The sequence below is a fragment of the Schistocerca americana genome, chromosome X (genome assembly GCF_021461395.2).
Source record: "Schistocerca americana isolate TAMUIC-IGC-003095 chromosome X, iqSchAmer2.1, whole genome shotgun sequence".
Taxonomy (NCBI): domain Eukaryota; kingdom Metazoa; phylum Arthropoda; class Insecta; order Orthoptera; family Acrididae; genus Schistocerca; species Schistocerca americana.
Genome location: NC_060130.1, coordinates 118,710,011 through 118,729,864, shown reverse-complemented (window position 1 = coordinate 118,729,864; position 19,854 = coordinate 118,710,011). Strand labels below are relative to the sequence as shown.

General features: G+C 40.4%; 1 protein-coding gene across 2 annotated transcripts in view; it reads left to right on the top strand.

The window, feature by feature from the left end:
• Positions 1-19,854, top strand: part of LOC124555307 (dynamin-binding protein-like) — a 215,072-nt gene that overhangs the window by 97,248 nt on the left and 97,970 nt on the right. For both annotated transcript variants that reach the window (XM_047129182.1, XM_047129181.1), the window contains exons 12-14: positions 10,679-10,828; positions 11,631-11,736; positions 12,936-13,066. In XM_047129182.1, the coding sequence (XP_046985138.1) occupies positions 10,679-10,828; positions 11,631-11,736; positions 12,936-13,066 (387 nt within the window). The remainder of the gene's footprint in view (positions 1-10,678; positions 10,829-11,630; positions 11,737-12,935; positions 13,067-19,854) is intronic.

Sequence of the window (19,854 nt, the reverse complement as noted above, 5' to 3'; positions counted from 1 at the left end):
TATGATGTGGAAATGCAAAGGAACAGGCACAGCTGAACCAAGACCAGGTAGACCACATGTACTGACAAACAGGGACTGTCAACTATTGTATAGGGAGGTTGTAAAAATGTGCACAAAATCGGTGGAAAGAAGTACTTGTGAGTTTCAAAGTGCTACCGGCAGTGCAGCTAGGACAATGGCTGTGCATAGGGAGTTAAAAAAATTTGGGGTACAGTGATTGAGCAATTCCTTGTAAGCCATACATTTCTGTAATCAGTGCTAAGTGATACTCAAGGTGATGTAAAGAGCGATGCATCTGGGCAGTGGCTGAGCAATTTGTGAAGAATCGTGCCACTGTCTGTGGCAATCCAATGTTACCTACCATCGTGTGTCATGCCAATAGTGAAATACAGTTGGAGGTGGTGCTGTGGTGTGGAGGATGTTACCTACCATCGTGTGTCATGCCAATAGTGAAATACAGTTGGAGGTGGTGCTGTGGTGTGGAGGAACACAATGGAACACCTTCGGAATGAGTTAGGATGTCAGTTTCGCTCCAGACTTAAGTGTCCGACATCACCACCACCACTGGTCCCAGCTCTTGAGGAAGAATGGGCACCCATTCCTCCAAAGACATTCAGACACCTCATTGAAAGTGTCTCCAATACAGTTCGAGCCATCATAAAGGTGAAGGGTTGATACCCCTTTATTAATGTCCACTAACATGTGTCCAGATACTTCTGATCAGGTAGTGTACAAGGCGTTGGCAGTACCCACTAAACAAAACAAAATCAAATGAGTAACAACAAAGCACTGAGTGGAAATCGCAACAAGCCACAGATGAATTTCGTGAGTTCTGGGTAATATAGAGATTTCAAATAAAAAAAAAAAAAAAAAAAAAAAAAAAGAAATGTCCAGAGAAATAACATGCAATCCACAAAAAATGAACTTCCGAAATCCAAGAAGAAACAACCACTAAAATTTGCAGCATAGATTTGACTCCATCCTCAACTGATGAGTAAAAGCAGTTGTGATGAAAACTTCTGGAAAGGATCAATAAATACTTTAAGAAATTTGTGTAAGGTTCGCAGGAGAGCTTCTGTAAAGTTTGGAAGGTAGGAGACGAGATACTGGCAGAAGTAAAGCTGTGAGGACCGGGCGTGAGTCGTGCTTCGGTAGCTCAGATGGTAGAGCACTTGTCCGCGAAAGGCAAAGGTCCCGAGTTCGAGTCTCGGTCGGGCACACAGTTTTAATCTGCCAGGAAGTTTCAAATATGGGGACGTCAGATCCGGTGAAGGTGCGGGCCATGGTATGGTGCTTCAACAACCAATTCACGTGTCATGAAATATGCTGTTCAGTACCGCTTCAACCACACGCGAGCTATGTGCCGGATAGCCATCATGTTGGAAGTACATCGCCATTCTGTCATGCAGTGAAACACCTTGTAGTAACATCGGTAGAACATTACGTAGGAAATCAGCATACATTGCACCATTTAGATTGTCGTCGATAAAATGGGGGCCAATTATCTTTCCTCCCATAATGCCTCACCATACATTAACCCACCAAGATCATTGATGTTCCACTTGTCGCAGGTATCGTGGATTTTCCGTTGCCCAGTAGTGCATATTATGCCGGTTTACGTTACCGCTGTAGGTGAATGACGCTTCGTCACTAAATAGAACCCGTGCAAACAATCTGTCATCATCCCTTAATTTTTCTTGTGCCCAGTGGCAGAACTGTACAAGACATTCAAAGTCGTCGCCATGCAATTCCTGGTGCATAAATATATGGTACAGGTGCAATCGATGTTGATGTAGCATTCTCAACACCGATGTTTTTGAGATTCCCAATTCTCGCGCAATTTGTCTGCTACTGATGTGCGGATTAGCCATGACAGCAGCTAAAACACGTACCTGGGCATCATCATTTGTTGCAGGTTGTGGTTGACGTTTCACATGTGGCTGAACACTTCCCGTTTCCTTAAATAACGTAACTATCCGGCGAATGGTCCAAACGCTTGGATGATGTCATCCAGGATACCGAGCAGCAAACATAGCACATGCCCATTGGGCATTTTGATCACAATAGCCGTACATCAATACGATATCGACCTTTTCCGCAATTGGTAAACGGTCCATTTTAACAAGGGTAATGTATCACGAAGCAAATACCATCCGCACTGGCGGAATGTTACGTGAAACCACATACTTATACACTTGTGACTATTACAGCGCCATCTATCACAAAGCAAAAAAAGTGGTTCAACTAAAACATTCATATTTCTTTATGTACTACACGAATATGTAATAAAAAATGGGGGTTCCTATTTTAAAAAAAACATTTGATATCCGTTTGACCTGTGGCAGCGCCATCTAGCGGCCCAACCATAGCGCCATCTGGTTTCCCCCTTCAAGCTAGACTAGTTTCGTTCTTTGCAGTTTTTTCATTTGATACTCATTTCTTGATATATTTGGCCCGGTCACTATCAATGGACCACCCTGTATACTTACTATATACACACAAAGCATGTTTTTGTGTGATACTCTAAAGAATATTCATATGGATACAGATTATATATTTTTTAAACAACAATGTATGGGTTTTCTGTTAAAACCTTGCAAGAAAGAGGCTACTGTGCTTTTCAGTGGTTTGAATTAGTGTGGTTTTGTTTTCTTTCGCACGACTCTGATGGTTGAGTATTTAAACCATTAGAAAAATTGTTTCTCCCATACATACTCTTTCTCATTAAATATATTTTTAAACAGAAACTGTGTATACAGCAATGTGCCATTTTGTTTTCTCCATTGCAGTCTGTTTCCACAGAAAACAGAAAAGTTGTATTTGTGGCTTATCAGCTTATGATTACAATACTACTACAGAGTCTGAATTTGCAATAATAATAAACAGGGCTCAAGATCAGAGGGAGGGAGAGGAGTAGATAAACAGAGAGGGGGAGGGAGGAAATTGACATAGAGAGGGGGAAGGAGGAGATGAACAGAGATGTAATTAGAGTAAATTTTTTTGTCATAAATGTGTATCCGATAAGAAATGAAAATCTAATTTGAAGAATCTCATGGTGTTACACATGTCAGATACATGCTACACAAACATTTAGAAAAAAACATTCTCAAACTTGAACATGAGATTTACTGTAGACACAGACAGATGTGGTATATGAGTTCCATCCTGGCAGGAGAGGTGGTGTCAAGATGGGCATACAACCGCCAGCTATCGCTTATGTTCCCACAACTCATATAACAATGCTGATACCATAGAGAAATGGGAAAAAGTGAAGAAGAAACCTTAGTGTAACAGTGCCCCCCCCCCCCCCCCAGATGAAGGTACACACACTTAAATTATATGTGTAACATCAGGAGATGTTACAAATTAGATTTTCATTTCTTATCAATTATGACAAAAAAATTTACATTAATTACATAATGCAGTGTTACCAACATCCTTGATATGTGAAATCATTTGCTTCCCAAAGATAGTGCACAGCATGCCATTTGCGATGTGTTCTCTGTACCCTAGGACTGAAGCAATTATGTCAGCCATACCACTTACACATTCAAAGAATGTTGTGCAGAACAAGCACCATCACATAAAAAGAAATTGCTCATATCAGCAAATTGTCTCGAGAATTCTAGATGGATGAAAATTGACTGTTTACTTACCTCTGTCATTTGCAAAATATATCTTGCAAAGGCTTTGAGCCGTATTTTCACCTAAATAATGGCTTCTAAAGCCACCCGTGTTTTTGGGGAGATTTTCTTTGTCAGGGCTCATCATGTTTGAACGTGTGGTTTGTTTCTGGACCCTGTGACAGATATTGCTCTACAATGTTCTATATATGTTATTTATTATGTCTTATTACTGGAACTGACACGTGTTCTTTTGTGCTATTGTGGTACTGGAAGATTCATGGTAAATGCAGACTGATAATGAGGAGTATCTTCATTTGCAATTGATTTAGGTTCTTAAATTACTAAAAGTACTTCTCTGCCTGTATTGTTGCTCTACAGCATGACCCTAACTGAAAGATCTGTTGAACAGTTTCAATAACTTTAAGCTTTGCAAAGTCACTGTAATCATGAAAGTACGTTTTTTGCTGGTGCATATTGGCAAAAACATCATGTTTCATGCATTACCTATTCTATATTGATATTGTTTCCTCTCACTCATCACAACCTAAGATAATGTGCATTGTGTTCTTCACTCACGCTTAAGCAAATTATCAGTACCTATAACTATTAATGCAATTAGCTATCACAAATATTTTTCTTCCCATTGATCTGTCATTAATTTGCTATCTTTTCCCTCTGTTGTTGACTGTTGACCTGGGAGTCTTCCCATACTGGTTGCTGTATGGGCACAGTTCAGTTGTGTTGACCTGTAACAGAAGTCTGAAAACTTGTTGTTTCCCATTGCCAATGTCAGAAGTTATATAGTGATTGACTGACTGAATTGAAATGAGGGAAAAGTTTGGGTACTATTTATAAAAATGTTCAGTATGGCCAAAATCAGAAGCAATATTTTTAAAACCACTGCTGTGCCAAGACACTGTAAACCCACCATAAGGAAATCTACATCTACGTCTACATCTACATCCATACTCCGCAAGCCGCCTGACTGTGTGTGGCGGAGGGTACTTTGAGTACCTCTATCGGTTCCCCCTTCTATTCCAGTCTCATATTGTTCGTAGAAAGAAAGATTGTCGGTATGCCTCTGTGTGGGCTCTAATCTCTCTGATATTATCCTCATGGTCTCTTCACGAGATATACGTAGGAGGGAGCAATATACTGCTTGACTCCTCAGTGAAGGTATGTTCTCGAAACTTCAACAAAAGCCCGTACCGAGCTACTGAGCGTCTCTCCTGCAGAGTCTTCCACTGGAGTTTATTTATCATCTCCGTAACACTTTCACGATTACTGAATGATCCTGTAACGAAGGGCACTGCTCTCCTTTGGATCTTCTCTATCTCTTCTATCAACCCTATCTGGTACGGATCCCACACTGGTGAGCAATATTCAAGCAGTGGGCGAACAAGTGTACTGTAACCTACTTCCTTTGTTTTCAGATTTCATTTCCTTAGGATTCTTCCAATGAATCTCAGTCTGGCACCTGCTTTACCAACGATCAACTTTATATGATCATTCCATTTTAAATCACTCCTAATGCCTACTCCCAGATAATTTATGGAATTAACTTCTTCCAGTTGCTGACCTGCTACGTTGTAGCTAAATGATAAAGGATCTTTCTTTCTGTGTATTCGCAGCACATTACACTTGTCTGCATTGAGATTCAATTGCCATTCCCTGCACCAAGCGTCAATTTGTTGCAGATCCTCCTGCATTTCTGTAAAATTTTCCATTGTTACAACCTCTCAATATACTACAGCATCATCCGCAAAAAGCCTCAGTGATCTTCCGATGTTATCCACAAGGTCATTTATGTATATTGTGAATAGCAGCGGTCCTACGACAGTCCCCTGCGGCACACCTGAAATCACTCTTACTTCGGAACACTTCTCTCCATTGAGAATGACATGCTGCGTTCTGTTATCTAGGAACTCTTCAATCCAATCACACAGTTTGTCTGATAGTCCATATGCTCTTACTTTGTTCATTAAATGACTGTGGGGAACTGTATTGAACACCTTGAGGAAGTCAAGAAACACGGCATCTACCTGGGAACCCGTGTCTATGGCCCTCTGAGTCACGTGGACGAATAGCGCGAGCTGGGTTTCACACGATCGTCTTTTTCAAAACCCATGCTGATTCCTGCAGAGTAGATTTCTAGTCTCCAGAAAAGTCATTATACTTGAACATAATACGTGTTCCAAAATTCTACAACTGTTCAACGTTTGAGATATTGGCCTATAGTTCTGCACATCTGTTCGACGTTCCTTCTTGAAAACTGGGATGACCTGTGGCCTTTTCCAATCCTTTGGAATGCTACGCTCTTCTAGAGACCTACGGTACACCGCTGCAAGAAGGGGGGGCAAGTTCCTTCGCGTACTCTGTGTAAAATCGAACTGGTATCCCATCAGCTCCAGCAGCCTTTCCTCTTTTGAGCGATTTTAATTGTTTTTCTATTCTGTCATCTATTTCAATATCTACCATTTTGTCATCTGTGTGACAATCTAGAGAAGGAACTACAGTGCAGTCTTCCTCTGTGAAATAGCTTTGGAAAAAGACATTTGGTATTTTGGCCTTTAGTTTGTCATCCTCTGTCTGTCGAAAATACTTCCATCAGTTACCCTACAGGTACTCCCTTCAAGCATTTTATGGGCATGGGGAATCCAAATACTTCCATCAGTTACCCTACAGGTACTTCCTTCAAGCATTTTATGGGCATGGGGAATCCAGTTTAAAGTTATGACTACTAATGCTAATGCCATTTGTGGTAATCATTTAAGGCTTTTTGGATGTATTATTGATCAGTAAAAAAAAAAAAAAAAAAAAAAAAAATCATGCCTCACAATGAAATCCATGGAAGACATTTCTACCTCTAAATTACATTTTCAAAGAAGCATATGTGAAGTTACATAAAGTGGTGGTTATGTCTTGCCATTTGCATGGCTGTCAATTATTACAGATTGTCCATTATTGTTATGGATTTATCACCCTACTTAGAGAATTATGGGATGTTACTAAAAATTATGGAAACAAACGTTTTACAATTTGATGTTTTTAAAAAAAAGTTGGAAAAGGTGCTGTGTACATTTTGCTAATCATGTACTACTACTACTACTACTACTACTATTAAAATGTTGTAAAGGTTTCCTTCATGAGTACGTAGGAAGCCTATCTATGAATAATTTTGTCACCACAACTTACTGAGATAGGTGACACCAAAAAATTTTTCTTCCCTGTGTCAGGTTAAAGGGTAGGAATGAAACTGCTTTCATACCAGGCTACGTCACAAGCTTCAAGGCATTCATCTGTCAGCTGTTGTGGCTTTTGTAACCAGGTAATATTTGCAATCTGTTGAGTGAAGAGCTTCTAAGAAAAGGAATTCCCTGGAAAAACTGCATTTCATTTGCATGTGATGATGCAAATACACTGAGGGTCATATAAAAGGAGTTGCTGCTTTTTTAAAAAGAAAGTTCAACTGCACATAAGAATACAAACTTATTTCTGCCACTTGCTTCATTTAGCTGAACAAAGAGGTGTGAAAAGCCTCAAATATTTTGGTACTGAAGATTTTGTAATCGATCTTCATTACATTCTCCTAAAAGTTGAAACAGACAGTCTACTTTTAAGCTTTGTCAAAATATATATGTCCCTAAACCTCATAAAGTACTGGAGTACATCTGCACAAGATGGCTCTCTTTGCTCCAATCAATACAAAGAATAATTGAACAGTGGCAACCTTAGGTAAAATCTTTCAGTGATGAAGCTTCAAAAAATATAAACAATCCTCAGTTAAGTTGAATACACTCTATTATGAATGATCCAGTTGTGAATCTATATCTTCTTTTTTGCATAATACGCTTTTGTTACTTACCAAAGCAGATGTATTCCTTCAGAAACAAGAGCCAGTAATTCATAAATTTCGTAGCATCCTAAATACCTTATTTACAGAAGTGATTGTAAGATTTATCAAACCGGCTGTCTGCAAGAACTGAAATGCACATACACACTCACACAAAGGAGATGAAGATATTGTCATTGGTGTCGACGTTAGAAGCTACATTCATCATGTGAGGTTTGAAAAATCTTTTGCTATAAAATTTTATGAAGATATCAGAAGTTTTTTGTCAACTCATGTAGTTACATGAGAGAAAAATTTCCATTAGATGATGACTTCTTAAATATTAGTAAAGTTGAATGAGCCATTTTCTGATGTCCTGAGTGGATATGAAAAAAACACAGTAGAACTTCAATTTTTCAAGATACCAGTTTGGTGATTTTCCACTTTTAACCTGACTTTTTTTTCAATTGCAGAGTGTCTGAACTATAGAATTTAAAGGCCCAACTCAAGCTTCTAACTTCTAAAATTTCTGGAAAAGCCCCCTCCCGAAACCTGCTTCCATGTTTGCCATGTGATTGCCAACAGACTGGTCTGAAAGTTGGCAGCCATGCATTTGTTACATGTGAAAACGGAAAAGAATAATTTTATACAATCGTAGAGTTGTTTGCTAGTTTTAACTGCTTTGAAGCACAAACATTTCAGCATTCGTAATATACAACTTTTAAAATAATTACATTATCTGTTTGGTTTGCATAAAAGGTTGAAAGCAGAAAAGCAGAGACAAATGGATGTGTATTTTGGAAGCCATGTCTCTTTGTGGTCTCTTTCACAGTGTCTTAATTGAATGACATCAGCACTGTAGTATCCAAATTAGATTGTGCAAGCTGATTGCTTGTGAAGGGAAATGAGGACTTTGAGTTGTTATCAGGACAGATTGTAAATACTGAGACATTCAGTCATTGTGTACTTGTGTTTGTAGCCTAAGTATGGCATTAAAATACAAGGCAAACATTTTACCTTTTTGAAACAATTGTATAGTGAAAACTGTGTTTTCACATAAGAGAAGAGGATGTTACCTTATCACTACTAAGAAAAGTTAATGTTTCATTGCAAATAATTGTTGCATACTGAATAATTAACATGGGGTTCACTCCTTTAAGTAAAACAGGCAAAAAATTGTTGATTTATTGTGAACACTTTATTTGGAAATATAGTGACATACTATATGTTGAAACCTCCTGCAGTTGCAGAAAAAAAAAAAAAAAAATCCTTGAAATTCGGCTGATTCCTACTTATGAATGTGTTACATGATAAATTCAGTAGTGCCAATAATGTAAAGGAGGACCATATATTGGGCATCAAAATAGGCAGACAGACAACATTGAAAGTAAAATCTCTAGGTTGTTACGTCGTGTCATGTTCCTCTTCAATTATGTCTACACAATTAAAGTTTTGAACACTCTTCTGAGATTTTCTGATGTTCATGTTTAGCTGAGTGCTGTCAAAAACCAATGACATGTACACGTATAAACGGGAGCTTTCCCCCATATATTCTAAAGAAGTGAGGTTATTCGGTAAAACTCTTCCAGTAACTACTGGCAGGCCATTTTCATTGGACATCTGACAACACTTTTGTATAGAAAGTCTACAAACACAAATGGGTATCTAAATTCCCTTGTGCACCACCACCCATCCCAGAAGCGAGCAGTGCTCAACACACTGTCTTCATGTGCCTTTCACATTGGTGAATGGCTTGGAATCAGAGATGGATTCCATAAAGAAGACAAGACTATGTGGCTTATTCATAGATTTTCAAACAAAATATTATTAGTTATGCTAAAAAGGAGGACAAGGAATCATCATCTCACACTGTTATGGAACCTAACAATACAAGAGAAGGAAAGTTGCTACTCACCATATAGTGGAGATGTTGAGTCGCAATAGGCACAATAAAAATATTCACACAATCATAGCTTTCGGCCATTTGCACATGCACCTGTGTGTGTGTGTGTGTGTGTGTGTGTGTGTGTGTGTGTGTGTGTGTGTGCGCGCGCGCGCACGTCTAGTGCTGACAAAGGCCTTAATGGCAGAAAGCTATGATTTTGTGAATATTTTTATTGTGCGTATTGTGACTCAACATCTCTGCTATATGGTGAGTAGCAACTTTCCTTCTCTCGTATTGTTACATTCCATCCTGGATTTTCCATTGTCTGTTAGGCAACCATTAGTTTCTAGAGTTACTGAGTGCATCAGCAAAATTCTATGGAAAAATGGCATACAGACAACATTTTTCAATCAGAACAAAATAAAAGACTTTTTCTGAAACAAAGTGACTGCATCTGATTACCACCGCACTGTGGTAGTCTATGAAGCCATGTGTCGCTGTGACGTAGTATGTATAGGTAAAATGGGAAGGACATAACAACCACCTCACCTGCCGTTGGAAGTATGAAATCTGCAGAAGCAGAACATTGTGAACTGTGGGCAAGACATTGATGTCAACAACTTGTGTGTGCTGGCCAAGAAAACCAACATTTATTGAAAGAAAGTCTGAGAAGCAGTTGATATTTCCTAGGAAAAAGGTAACTTCAGTAGAGAAGGCAGCCATAGGCTTCCAGCTTCATAGCTTCCTGCCATGAAAGAAGTAAATACACCACCACCATCATGATGAGCACAAACAAACAGGAAGCTGCCTCTGCAGCACGATAATAATACTTTGATAAACATGTCTCCTCTCTTGCTCTGATTGTTTCACTTTCTTTCCGGCGACGATAGCTCACCAATAGTAGCTGGAAGAATTTTACCCAATAACTCCACTTCTTCAGAATAAGTGTGGGAAAACTCCTTTCTATAAGTGAACAGGACACTATTTTTTGACAGGGTTTAGTTAAACATAAGCACCAGAAGATCCTGAAGAAGATCACAGCAGAGGGGTCCAAGTGTCAGTCATGTAGAAAAAATTGAAGAGTGCCTAGATGCAGCCTAACAACCTAGAAGATCCTACCTTCAATGACAATGGCCATGAAAATCTGCAGTTTTGCAATTGTGATAAGATCCAAGGGTGTCACAGATATTGTGCATAAAAAAGATAACATGAAGTTCTTCTTGATCAGTTGTTACTGCAGTCACAATCTATTCTTTATGTGATTCATTTAGTTTCAGTTTATAATTATTGTTCAGTATTCCTTTGTTAATTTGAAATTCTTGTTCATATTTACAGTATGAATCAGATGAAGGTATACAGAAGATCTTTAACAAAGGCTTGGAGACACTACGATACCAAATTGCATGTTTTGATATGGGATCAATTCTGATCAAACCTGTTCAGAGGATATTGAAGTATCCTCTTATTCTCAATGAACTTATAAAGGTAATATGGTTATTTTGAAACTTATCTTCAAAAGTTGACAACATGATTTTTCATAATAATGTGGAGATTTTACAAATTTCTTATTTTAATAAAATACTGACACAGTTGTTAATTGTTTTTAGTGATATTCATAAATTTTCATATATTCAAGTTTAGCAGTGTTTACTTAGCTTATCATAAACGTTCAGTGCATTTTCATTAATTTTTCTAGTGACAATATGTTACATCTCATTTGTAGCATTTGTGAGCAGCAGCAAAAATAATAATACTTACAGGCTTAAGTTATGTTAGTACTGAGGGTGATAATATTCCACAATACAACTTTCACTGGCCATTAATTTTTAGAATAGTGTAAAAGATGAGATGCTCCAGCTTCTCAAATGGGTGAAAAGATGAATAGATAATTGTATTCATAATGGACTTATTTACAATCTGTGTGCAGAGAGGTGGAGAGCAGCTCATGCTTAGACTTCAAAAGGACACTCCTCCCCCCCTCCCCCCCCCCCCCCCCCCCTCTTTCCCACACCCCCTGCATCCACTAAGATTCAGTGCAAATGTAAAAAGGAGTTCTTTCCTGATGTTTAAGTAATTAATTCACCAAATCATGAAACTATAATAAGAGAAATGCAAAATCTACTGTAATTCAAAACATGGTAATATTGTTATTTTAAATGTTGGTTAATATTATATAATGCCATCTAATCAAACTTTTTGCCAGTTCATGAAATTTTTATATATATTATTTTGCTTTCTGAAGTGAGATCTGTGTAGTGTAATTCTGGCATTTGTAAGTTATTTCCAGTGCACAGAGGATGATCACAAGGACAAACCTGCTCTCCTGGATGCTGTAAGAACAATAACAGATGTGGCAACATACATCAATGAATACAAGAGGAGGAAAGATATTGGTAAAGTTGTGTCACCTCACAATAATAAATAAATATATGTAATGGATGATTCACTCATTTTCATCATCTGATCACTCATTGCCTTAATATTTATGTTGGAATATTTATACATGAAAAGTGAAAGAAAACTGATATAAGGACAAATTGTACCCATTTACAACTACTTAAATATTACAGCCTATGTTTATGAAAATGTGCAAAAATTCATGATTTGCACAATGTGTAACAAAAATACATATAACAGTCAATTTAACTTTCTAGACAAAACCCAAGTTGCAGAAGGAGAAATGATTTACACTAACCATCATTCAGTTTTAGTCTGGAACAAAGGAAGCGAGATAGCTATTCAGCCATAAAAATCTTTGACCTCCTCCACAGTGTTGTGAGGAATTAAATAGCTAACAAAATTAACTGTAAACACAAATTTAAGTCATATCTGCTTGATAGCTTTTTTTCGTATCCCTCCTTTTACAGCCTGTTGTATTCCTGTCCCAAGAGAAGAATTACAAAAGAATAAGGAACAAAGTTGCTCACATTATACAGCATTTCAAGTAGTTCCTCAGTGCATCATTGCCCTCTCAGGCAGCCACATTACTTGGTCATGGTATAATGCCATATATATAATAAAAAAGTAGCACTATTAATACCAAACATTATCAAATATCATACTTTGGTGCCTTGAAATTAGTGGACAATCTCTATTGATGTAACCCCATATGAAAATTTGTTGCACAGAACTTAGGATCTTATGATTCTTTATGAAATTTGCCATTCTTTCTTTGCTGATGATTTCAGCAGTTCTATGCAGTAGCTTACCTTTATGCTTAGGAACTGCTTTACTTCATTTCTCTAGTACAAAATTCATTAAAAAATTTGACATGATTTGTAACGTAGCTACAAAGATACTTTATTTCAGAAATTTTGTATTTTAGCGGTAAAATTATTTTCATGACTTCTAAATTAAAATTGAGCAAAGAGATGTGAAACATATATTGCAATTTGAAAAACAAATGGGAGATTGAATTGAAGGTGAACATTGATAAAATGTGAAGAATGTGTCAAAAGTGATTATCTTGGTTTTTCAATAATGAGATGAATAAAGGCACATCTCTTTGCTCTTACAGTCTGTCATTGATAACATAATATAGATCAGTTGTTCCTTTTTAACTTTTCATTATGTACGTTTCAAATTCCATTAGTGCTGAAATATCTGGAAGATGGCAATTCTACCATATCACAAAAGATGGCCAGATTATCTTTACATTCAGTAGCAAAGAAGTCTTCACGATTGGGAGCAATGTTTACATCAAGCTTAGGACTCAGCTCTGCGGTAAGAAATGTTTCTACATTCCTCTCCAAAGTACTTTTGTCTAGATGAGGCTATTAATGCTGGAAGAAGTTAACTACATACACTGCCTGACAAAGAAAGTGAATCACCTAGAAGGGGAGAGAAAACAAAATCAAACTTCAAGGGTTGAGGGGATGTGTGATGTCATATTTCAGTGCTTATGATTCTGAGTCAAATTTACAAAGAACTTGGCGCATTTGTTAGTGTGAGGCTACACCCTCTTTGGTCTGGATGATTGCACAGATTTTTTTAGCAAGGGTGTCATAAAGCTATTCTATCCTCTTCCAAGGAAAGCTGGCTCACAATTGTAATTGTTCCTTTATATCGTGGATACAGGCACTGAGGTGGAGTTGATGTCCAAACTGGTACTACATATGTTCTTTCAGGGATAGATCTGGGGATCTTTCAAGCTGTGGGAGTACCTCAACATCATGCAGACAGTTCATAGAGACATGTTTCCTGTTGAAAAATGACACCACAATTCTGTGGTTTGAGAGGTAATGCTTGAGGATGCTGGATGTCCCTGATGTACTATTGTGGATCAGAGCTCCCTCAGTCACTACCAGCCATAAACTGAAGTCATACATGATGGATACCTGCACAGTGATATGAGGAGTAACACCTATGTGCCCCTTCAAAACATTGGAAGCAAGGGACCTCTCCCCATATCGCCACCATGCTCGCCAGTGCTGGTGATCTGGGGTAGTGCAGAGCTCGGGTTCATCACTAAACACGATGTGATGCCATTCATTGGCAGTCCCAGCTTCTCAGTCACGGAACCACTACGGATGCAGCCATTTGCGATATGGTGTTAACAGCAGCGTATGCACAAGTGATAATTCCCAAGTCCAGCTGCTACTAGTCTCCAACCAGTGGTGCAGGCTGACACAATGTTGCAAGGGATCTATTACTTGTTCTCAAATAGCAGGCAGAGATGTGAATGGATTACGATGTACTTGGTGGAAAATACGGTGATGCTCCCATGTGGTGGTCAGATGTGATCAATTATAATATTTACAATGAGTATTCCTGAAATATAATACAAGTCACTGTTTTCAATTAACAGACTGAGTGAGTCACATTTACACTATGTGATCAAAACCATCCGGACACACCCCAAAACATAAGTTTTTCGTATAGGGTGCATTGTGCTGCCACCTACTGCCATGTACTCCATATCAGTGACCTCAGTAGTCATTAGACATCATGAGAGAGCAGAATGGGGCACTCCGTGGAACTCATGTACTTCGAACATGGTCAGGTGACTGGATGTCTCTTTGCAAAACAGTTTTTAGCATGGGTAGGGACTGCAACTGCTGTGTTCGGATGCAGTCTGAGTTGGCATCCCTTCGCTCCCAGCTTCAGGCAGTGTTGGCTTCGGTCACACAGCTTGAGGCTGTTGCCAGTGGGCATCACTGTGGGGGTCCGGATGGCGGTTTGTCGAGGACGGCCAGCTCGTCCCACGCATCCCCTGATCGGACTACGACTGTGGTTGCCCGGGATACTGCCCACATTGAGGCTGATCCCTCACCTGTGGTAGAGTGGAAGGTCGTCTCAAGGTGTGGCAGGGGGCGAAAGACATTCCGGAGGGCTGAACGGAAAGCCTCTCCAGTTTGTCTGACGAACCGGTTTCAGGCTCTGTCTCAGGCTGATACTGATCTTCGGCTTGACATGGCTGCTTGTCCTGTTCCAGAGGTTGCCCCTCAGTCTGCAAGATCCGGGCAGTCGCAGAGGGTGGGCTTACTGGTAGTTGGGAGCTCCAACGTCAGGCGCGTAATGGGGCCCCTTAGGGAAATGGCAGCAAGAGAGGGGAAGAAAACCAATGTGCACTCCATGTGCATACTGGGGGGAGTCATTCCAGATGTGGAAAGGGTCCTTCCAGATGCCATGAAGGGTACAGGGTGCACCCATCTGCAGGTGGTCGCTCATGTCGGCACCAATGATGTGTGTCGATATGGATCGGAGGAAATCCTCTCTGGCTTCCGGCGGCTATCTGATTTGGTGAAGACTGCCAGTCTCGCTAGTGGGATGAAAACTGAGCTCACCATCTGCAGCATCGTCGACAGGGCTGACTGCGGACCTTTGGTACAGAGCCAAGTGGAGGGTCTGAATCAGAGGCTGAGACGGTTCTGCGACCGTGTGGGCTGCAGATTCCTCGACTTGCGCCATAGGGTGGTGGGGTTTCGGGTTCCGCTGGATAGGTCAGGAGTCCACTACACGCAACAAGCGGCTACACGGGTAGCAGGGGTTGTGTGGCGTGGGCTGGGCGGTTTTTTAGGTTAGGTGGCCTTGGGCAAGTACAGAAAGGGCAACAGCCTCAACGGGTGCGGGGCAAAGTCAGGACATACGGGGACCAAGCAGCAATCGGTATTGTAATTGTCAACTGTCGAAGCTGCGTTGGTAAAGTACCAGAACTTCAAGCGCTGATAGAAAGCACCGATGCTGAAATCGTTATAGGTACAGAAAGCTGGCTTAAGCCAGAGATAAATTCCGCCGAAATTTTTACAAAGGTACAGACGGTGTTTAGAAAGGATAGATTGCATGCAACCGGTGGTGGAGTGTTCGTCGCTGTTAGTAGTAGTTTATCCTGTAGTGAAGTAGAAGTGGATAGTTCCTGTGAATTATTATGGGTGGAGGTTACACTCAACAACCGAACTAGGTTAATAATTGGCTCCTTTTACTGACCTCCCGACTCAGCAGCATTAGTGGCAGAGCAACTGAGAGAAAATTTGGAATACATTTCACATAAATTTTCTCAGCATGTTATAGTCTGAGGTGGAGATTTCAGTTTACCAGATACAGACTGGGACACTCAGATGTTTAGGACGGGTGGTAGGGACAGAGCATCGAGTGACATTATACTGAGTGCACTATCCGAAAATTACCTCGAGCAATTAAACAGAGAACCGACTCGTGGAGATAACATCTTGGACCTACTGATAACAAACAGACCCGAACTTTTCGACTCTGTATGTACAGAACAGGGAATCAGTGATCATAAGGCCGTTGCAGCATCCCTGAATATGGAAGTTAATAGGAATATAAAAAAAAGGGAGGAAGGTTTATCTGTTTAGCAAGAGTAATAGAAGGCAGATTTCAGACTACCTAACAGATCAAAATGAAAATTTCTGTTCCGACACTGACAATGTTGAGTGTTTATGGAAAAAGTTCAAGGCAATCGTAAAATGCGTTTTAGACAGGTACGTGCCGAGTAAAACTGTGAGGGACAGGAAAAACCCACCGTGGTACAACAACAAAGTTAGGAAACTACTGCGAAAGCAAAGAGAGCTCCACACCATGTTTAAACGCAGCCAAAACCTCTCAGACAAACAGAAGCTAAACGATGTCAAAGTTAGCGTAAGGAGGGCTATGCGTGAAGCGTTCAGTGAATTTGAAAGTAAAATTCTATGTACCGACTTGACAGAAAATCCTAGGAAGTTCTGGTCTTACGTTAAATCAGTAAGTGGCTCGAAACAGCATATCCAGACACTACGGGATGATGATGGCATTGAAACAGAGGATGACACGCGTAAAGCTGAAATACTAAACACCTTTTTCCAAAGCTGTTTCACAGAGGAAGACCGCACTGCAGTTCCTTCTCTAAATCCTCGCACAAACGAAAAAATGGCTGACATCAAAATAAGTGTCCAAGGAATAGAAAAGCAACTGGAATCACTCAATAGAGGAAAGTCCACTGGACCTGACGGGATACCAATTCGATTCTACACAGAGTATGCGAAAGAACTTGCCCCCCTTCTAACAGCCATGTACCGCAAGTCTCTAGAGGAACGGACGGTTCCAAATGATTGGAAAAGAGCACAGATAGTCCCAGTCTTCAAGAAGGGTCGTCGAGCAGATGCGCAAAACTATAGACCTATATCTCTGACGTCGATCTGTTGTAGAATTTTAGAACATGTTTTTTGCTCGAGTATCATGTCATTTTTGGAAACCCAGAATCTACTATGTAGGAATCAACATGGATTCCGGAAACAGCGATCGTGTGAGACCCAACTCGCTTTATTTGTTCATGAGACCCAGAAAATATTAGATACAGGCTCCCAGGTAGATGCTATTTTTCTTGACTTCCGGAAGGCGTTCGATACAGTTCCGCACTGTCGCCTGATAAACAAAGTAAGAGCCTACGGAATATCAGACCAGCTGTGTGGCTGGATTGAAGAGTTTTTAGCAAACAGAACACAGCATGTTGTTATCAATGGAGAGACGTCTACAGACGTTAAAGTAACCTCTGGCGTGCCACAGGGGAGTGTTATGGGACCATTGCTTTTCACAATATATATAAATGACCTAGTAGATTGTGTCGGAAGTTCCATGCGGCTTTTCGCGGATGATGCTGTAGTATACAGAGAAGTTGCAGCATTAGAAAATTGTAGCGAAATGCAGGAAGATCTGCAGCGGATAGGCACTTGGTGCAGGGAGTGGCAACTGACCCTTAACATAGACAAATGTAATGTATTGCGAATACATAGAAAGAAGGATCCTTTATTGTATGATTATATGATAGCGGAACAAACACTGGTAGCAGTTACTTCTGTAAAATATCTGGGAGTATGCATGCGGAACGATTTGAAGTGGAATGATCATATAAAATTAATTGTTGGTAAGGCGGGTACCAGGTTAAGATTCATTGGGAGAGTGCTTAGAAAATGTAGTCCATCAACAAAGGAGGTGGCTTACAAAACACTCGTTCGACCTATACTTGAGTATTGCTCATCAGTGTGGGATCCGTACCAGATCGGTTTGACGGAGGAGATAGAGAAGATCCAAAGAAGAGCGGCGCGTTTCGTCACAGGGTTATTTGGTAACCGTGATAGCATTACGGAGATGTTTAATAAACTCAAGTGGCAGACTCTGCAAGAGAGGCGCTCTGCATCGCGGTGTAGCTTGCTCGCCAGGTTTCGAGAGGGTGCGTTTCTGGATGAGGTATCGAATATATTGCTTCCCCCTACTTATACCTCCCGAGGAGATCACGAATGTAAAATTAGAGAGATTAGAGCATGCACGGAGGCTTTCAGACAGTCGTTCTTCCCACGAACCATACGCGACTGGAACAGGAAAGGGAGGTAATGACAGTGGCACGTAAAGTGCCCTCCGCCACACACTGTTGGGTGGCTTGCGGAGTATAAATGTAGATGTAGATGTATCATACGTTAGTATGTGAGATTTCTGCACTCCTAAACATCCCTAGGTCCACTGTTTCCGATGTGATAGTGAAGTGGAAACATAAAAGGACTCATACAGCACAAAAGCGTACAGGCCGACCTCGTCTGTTGACTGACAGAGACCACCGACTGTTGAAGAGGGTCATAATGTGTAATAGGCAGACATCTATTCAGACCATCACACAGAAATTCCAAATTGCATCAGGATCCACAGCGAGTACCAGGACAGTTAGGGGGGAGGTGAGAAAACTTGGATTTCATGGTTGAGTGGCTGCTCATAAGCCACACATCACGCCAGTAAATGCCAAACAATGCTTCGCTTGGTTTCAAGAGTGTAAACATTGAATGATTGAACAGTGGAAAAACGTTGGGTGGAGTGACGAATCATGGTACACAATGTGGCAATCCAATGGCAGGGTGTGGGTCTGGTGAATGCCCGGTGAACGTCATCTGCCAGCGGGCGTAGTGCCAACAGTAAAATTCGTAGGTGGTGGTGTTATGGTGTGGTCGTGTTTTTCATGGAGGGGGCTCGCTGCACCCCTTGTTGTTTTGCATGGCACTATCACAGCACAGGACTACATTGATGTTTTAAGCACTTTCTTGCTTCCCACTGCTGAAGAGCAATTCAAGGATGGCGATTGCATCTTTCAACATGACCAAGCACCTGTTCGTAATGCACAGCCTGTGGTGGAGTGGTTGCATGACAATAACATCCCTGTAATGGACTGGCCTGCACAGAGTCCTGACCTGAATCCTATAGAACACGTTTGGGAAGTTTTGGAATGTCGACTCCATGCCAGGCCTCACTGACTGACATTGATGTCTCTCCTGCTTGAGGATGCTGGATGTCCCTGATGTACTATAGTGCATCAGAGCTCCCTCTGTCACTACCAGCCATAAACTGAAGTCATACCTGATGGATACCCGCACAGTGATATGAGGAGTAACACTCTGTGACGAATGGGCTGCCAATCCCCTAAGAAATCTTCCAGCACCTGACTGAACGTATGCCTACGAGAGTGGAAGCTGTCATCAAGGCTAAGGGTGGGTCAACACCATATCGAATTCCAGCATTACCAAAGGAGGGTGCCATGAACTTGTAAGTCATTTTCAGCCAGGTGTCTGAATACTTTTGATCACATAGTGTGTATGTAGACTGCACAAACGTTTGTTTACATTTTTAACTGACGTTTAACCCTTTTAGTGCCAAATACGATCTGATCGTGATCCAGATTTTTGGCGAAAAATGCCAGTAACGATCTGATCGTGATGCCTTTCTCATTCATTTTTTCCGCGTTTGAAGGCAAAGTTGTTAGTATTTCCTAGCGAATGAGAAAGGCATCACGATCAGATCGTTACTGGCATTTTTCGCCGAAAATCTGGATCACGATCAGATCGTATTTGGCACTAAAAGGGTTAATATGTGGGATTATCAATTAAGTCAGTGTACAATACTCAGTATTTACATTTATTAGTGTCATTTAGACTTGATACATTGAAGATAGCGATTTTTATAGTTTTATTAGGTCATTTTCACGTGTACGTAAATGTTTGCTTATATTATAAATATGGGGGATAATCAGTAGGTGT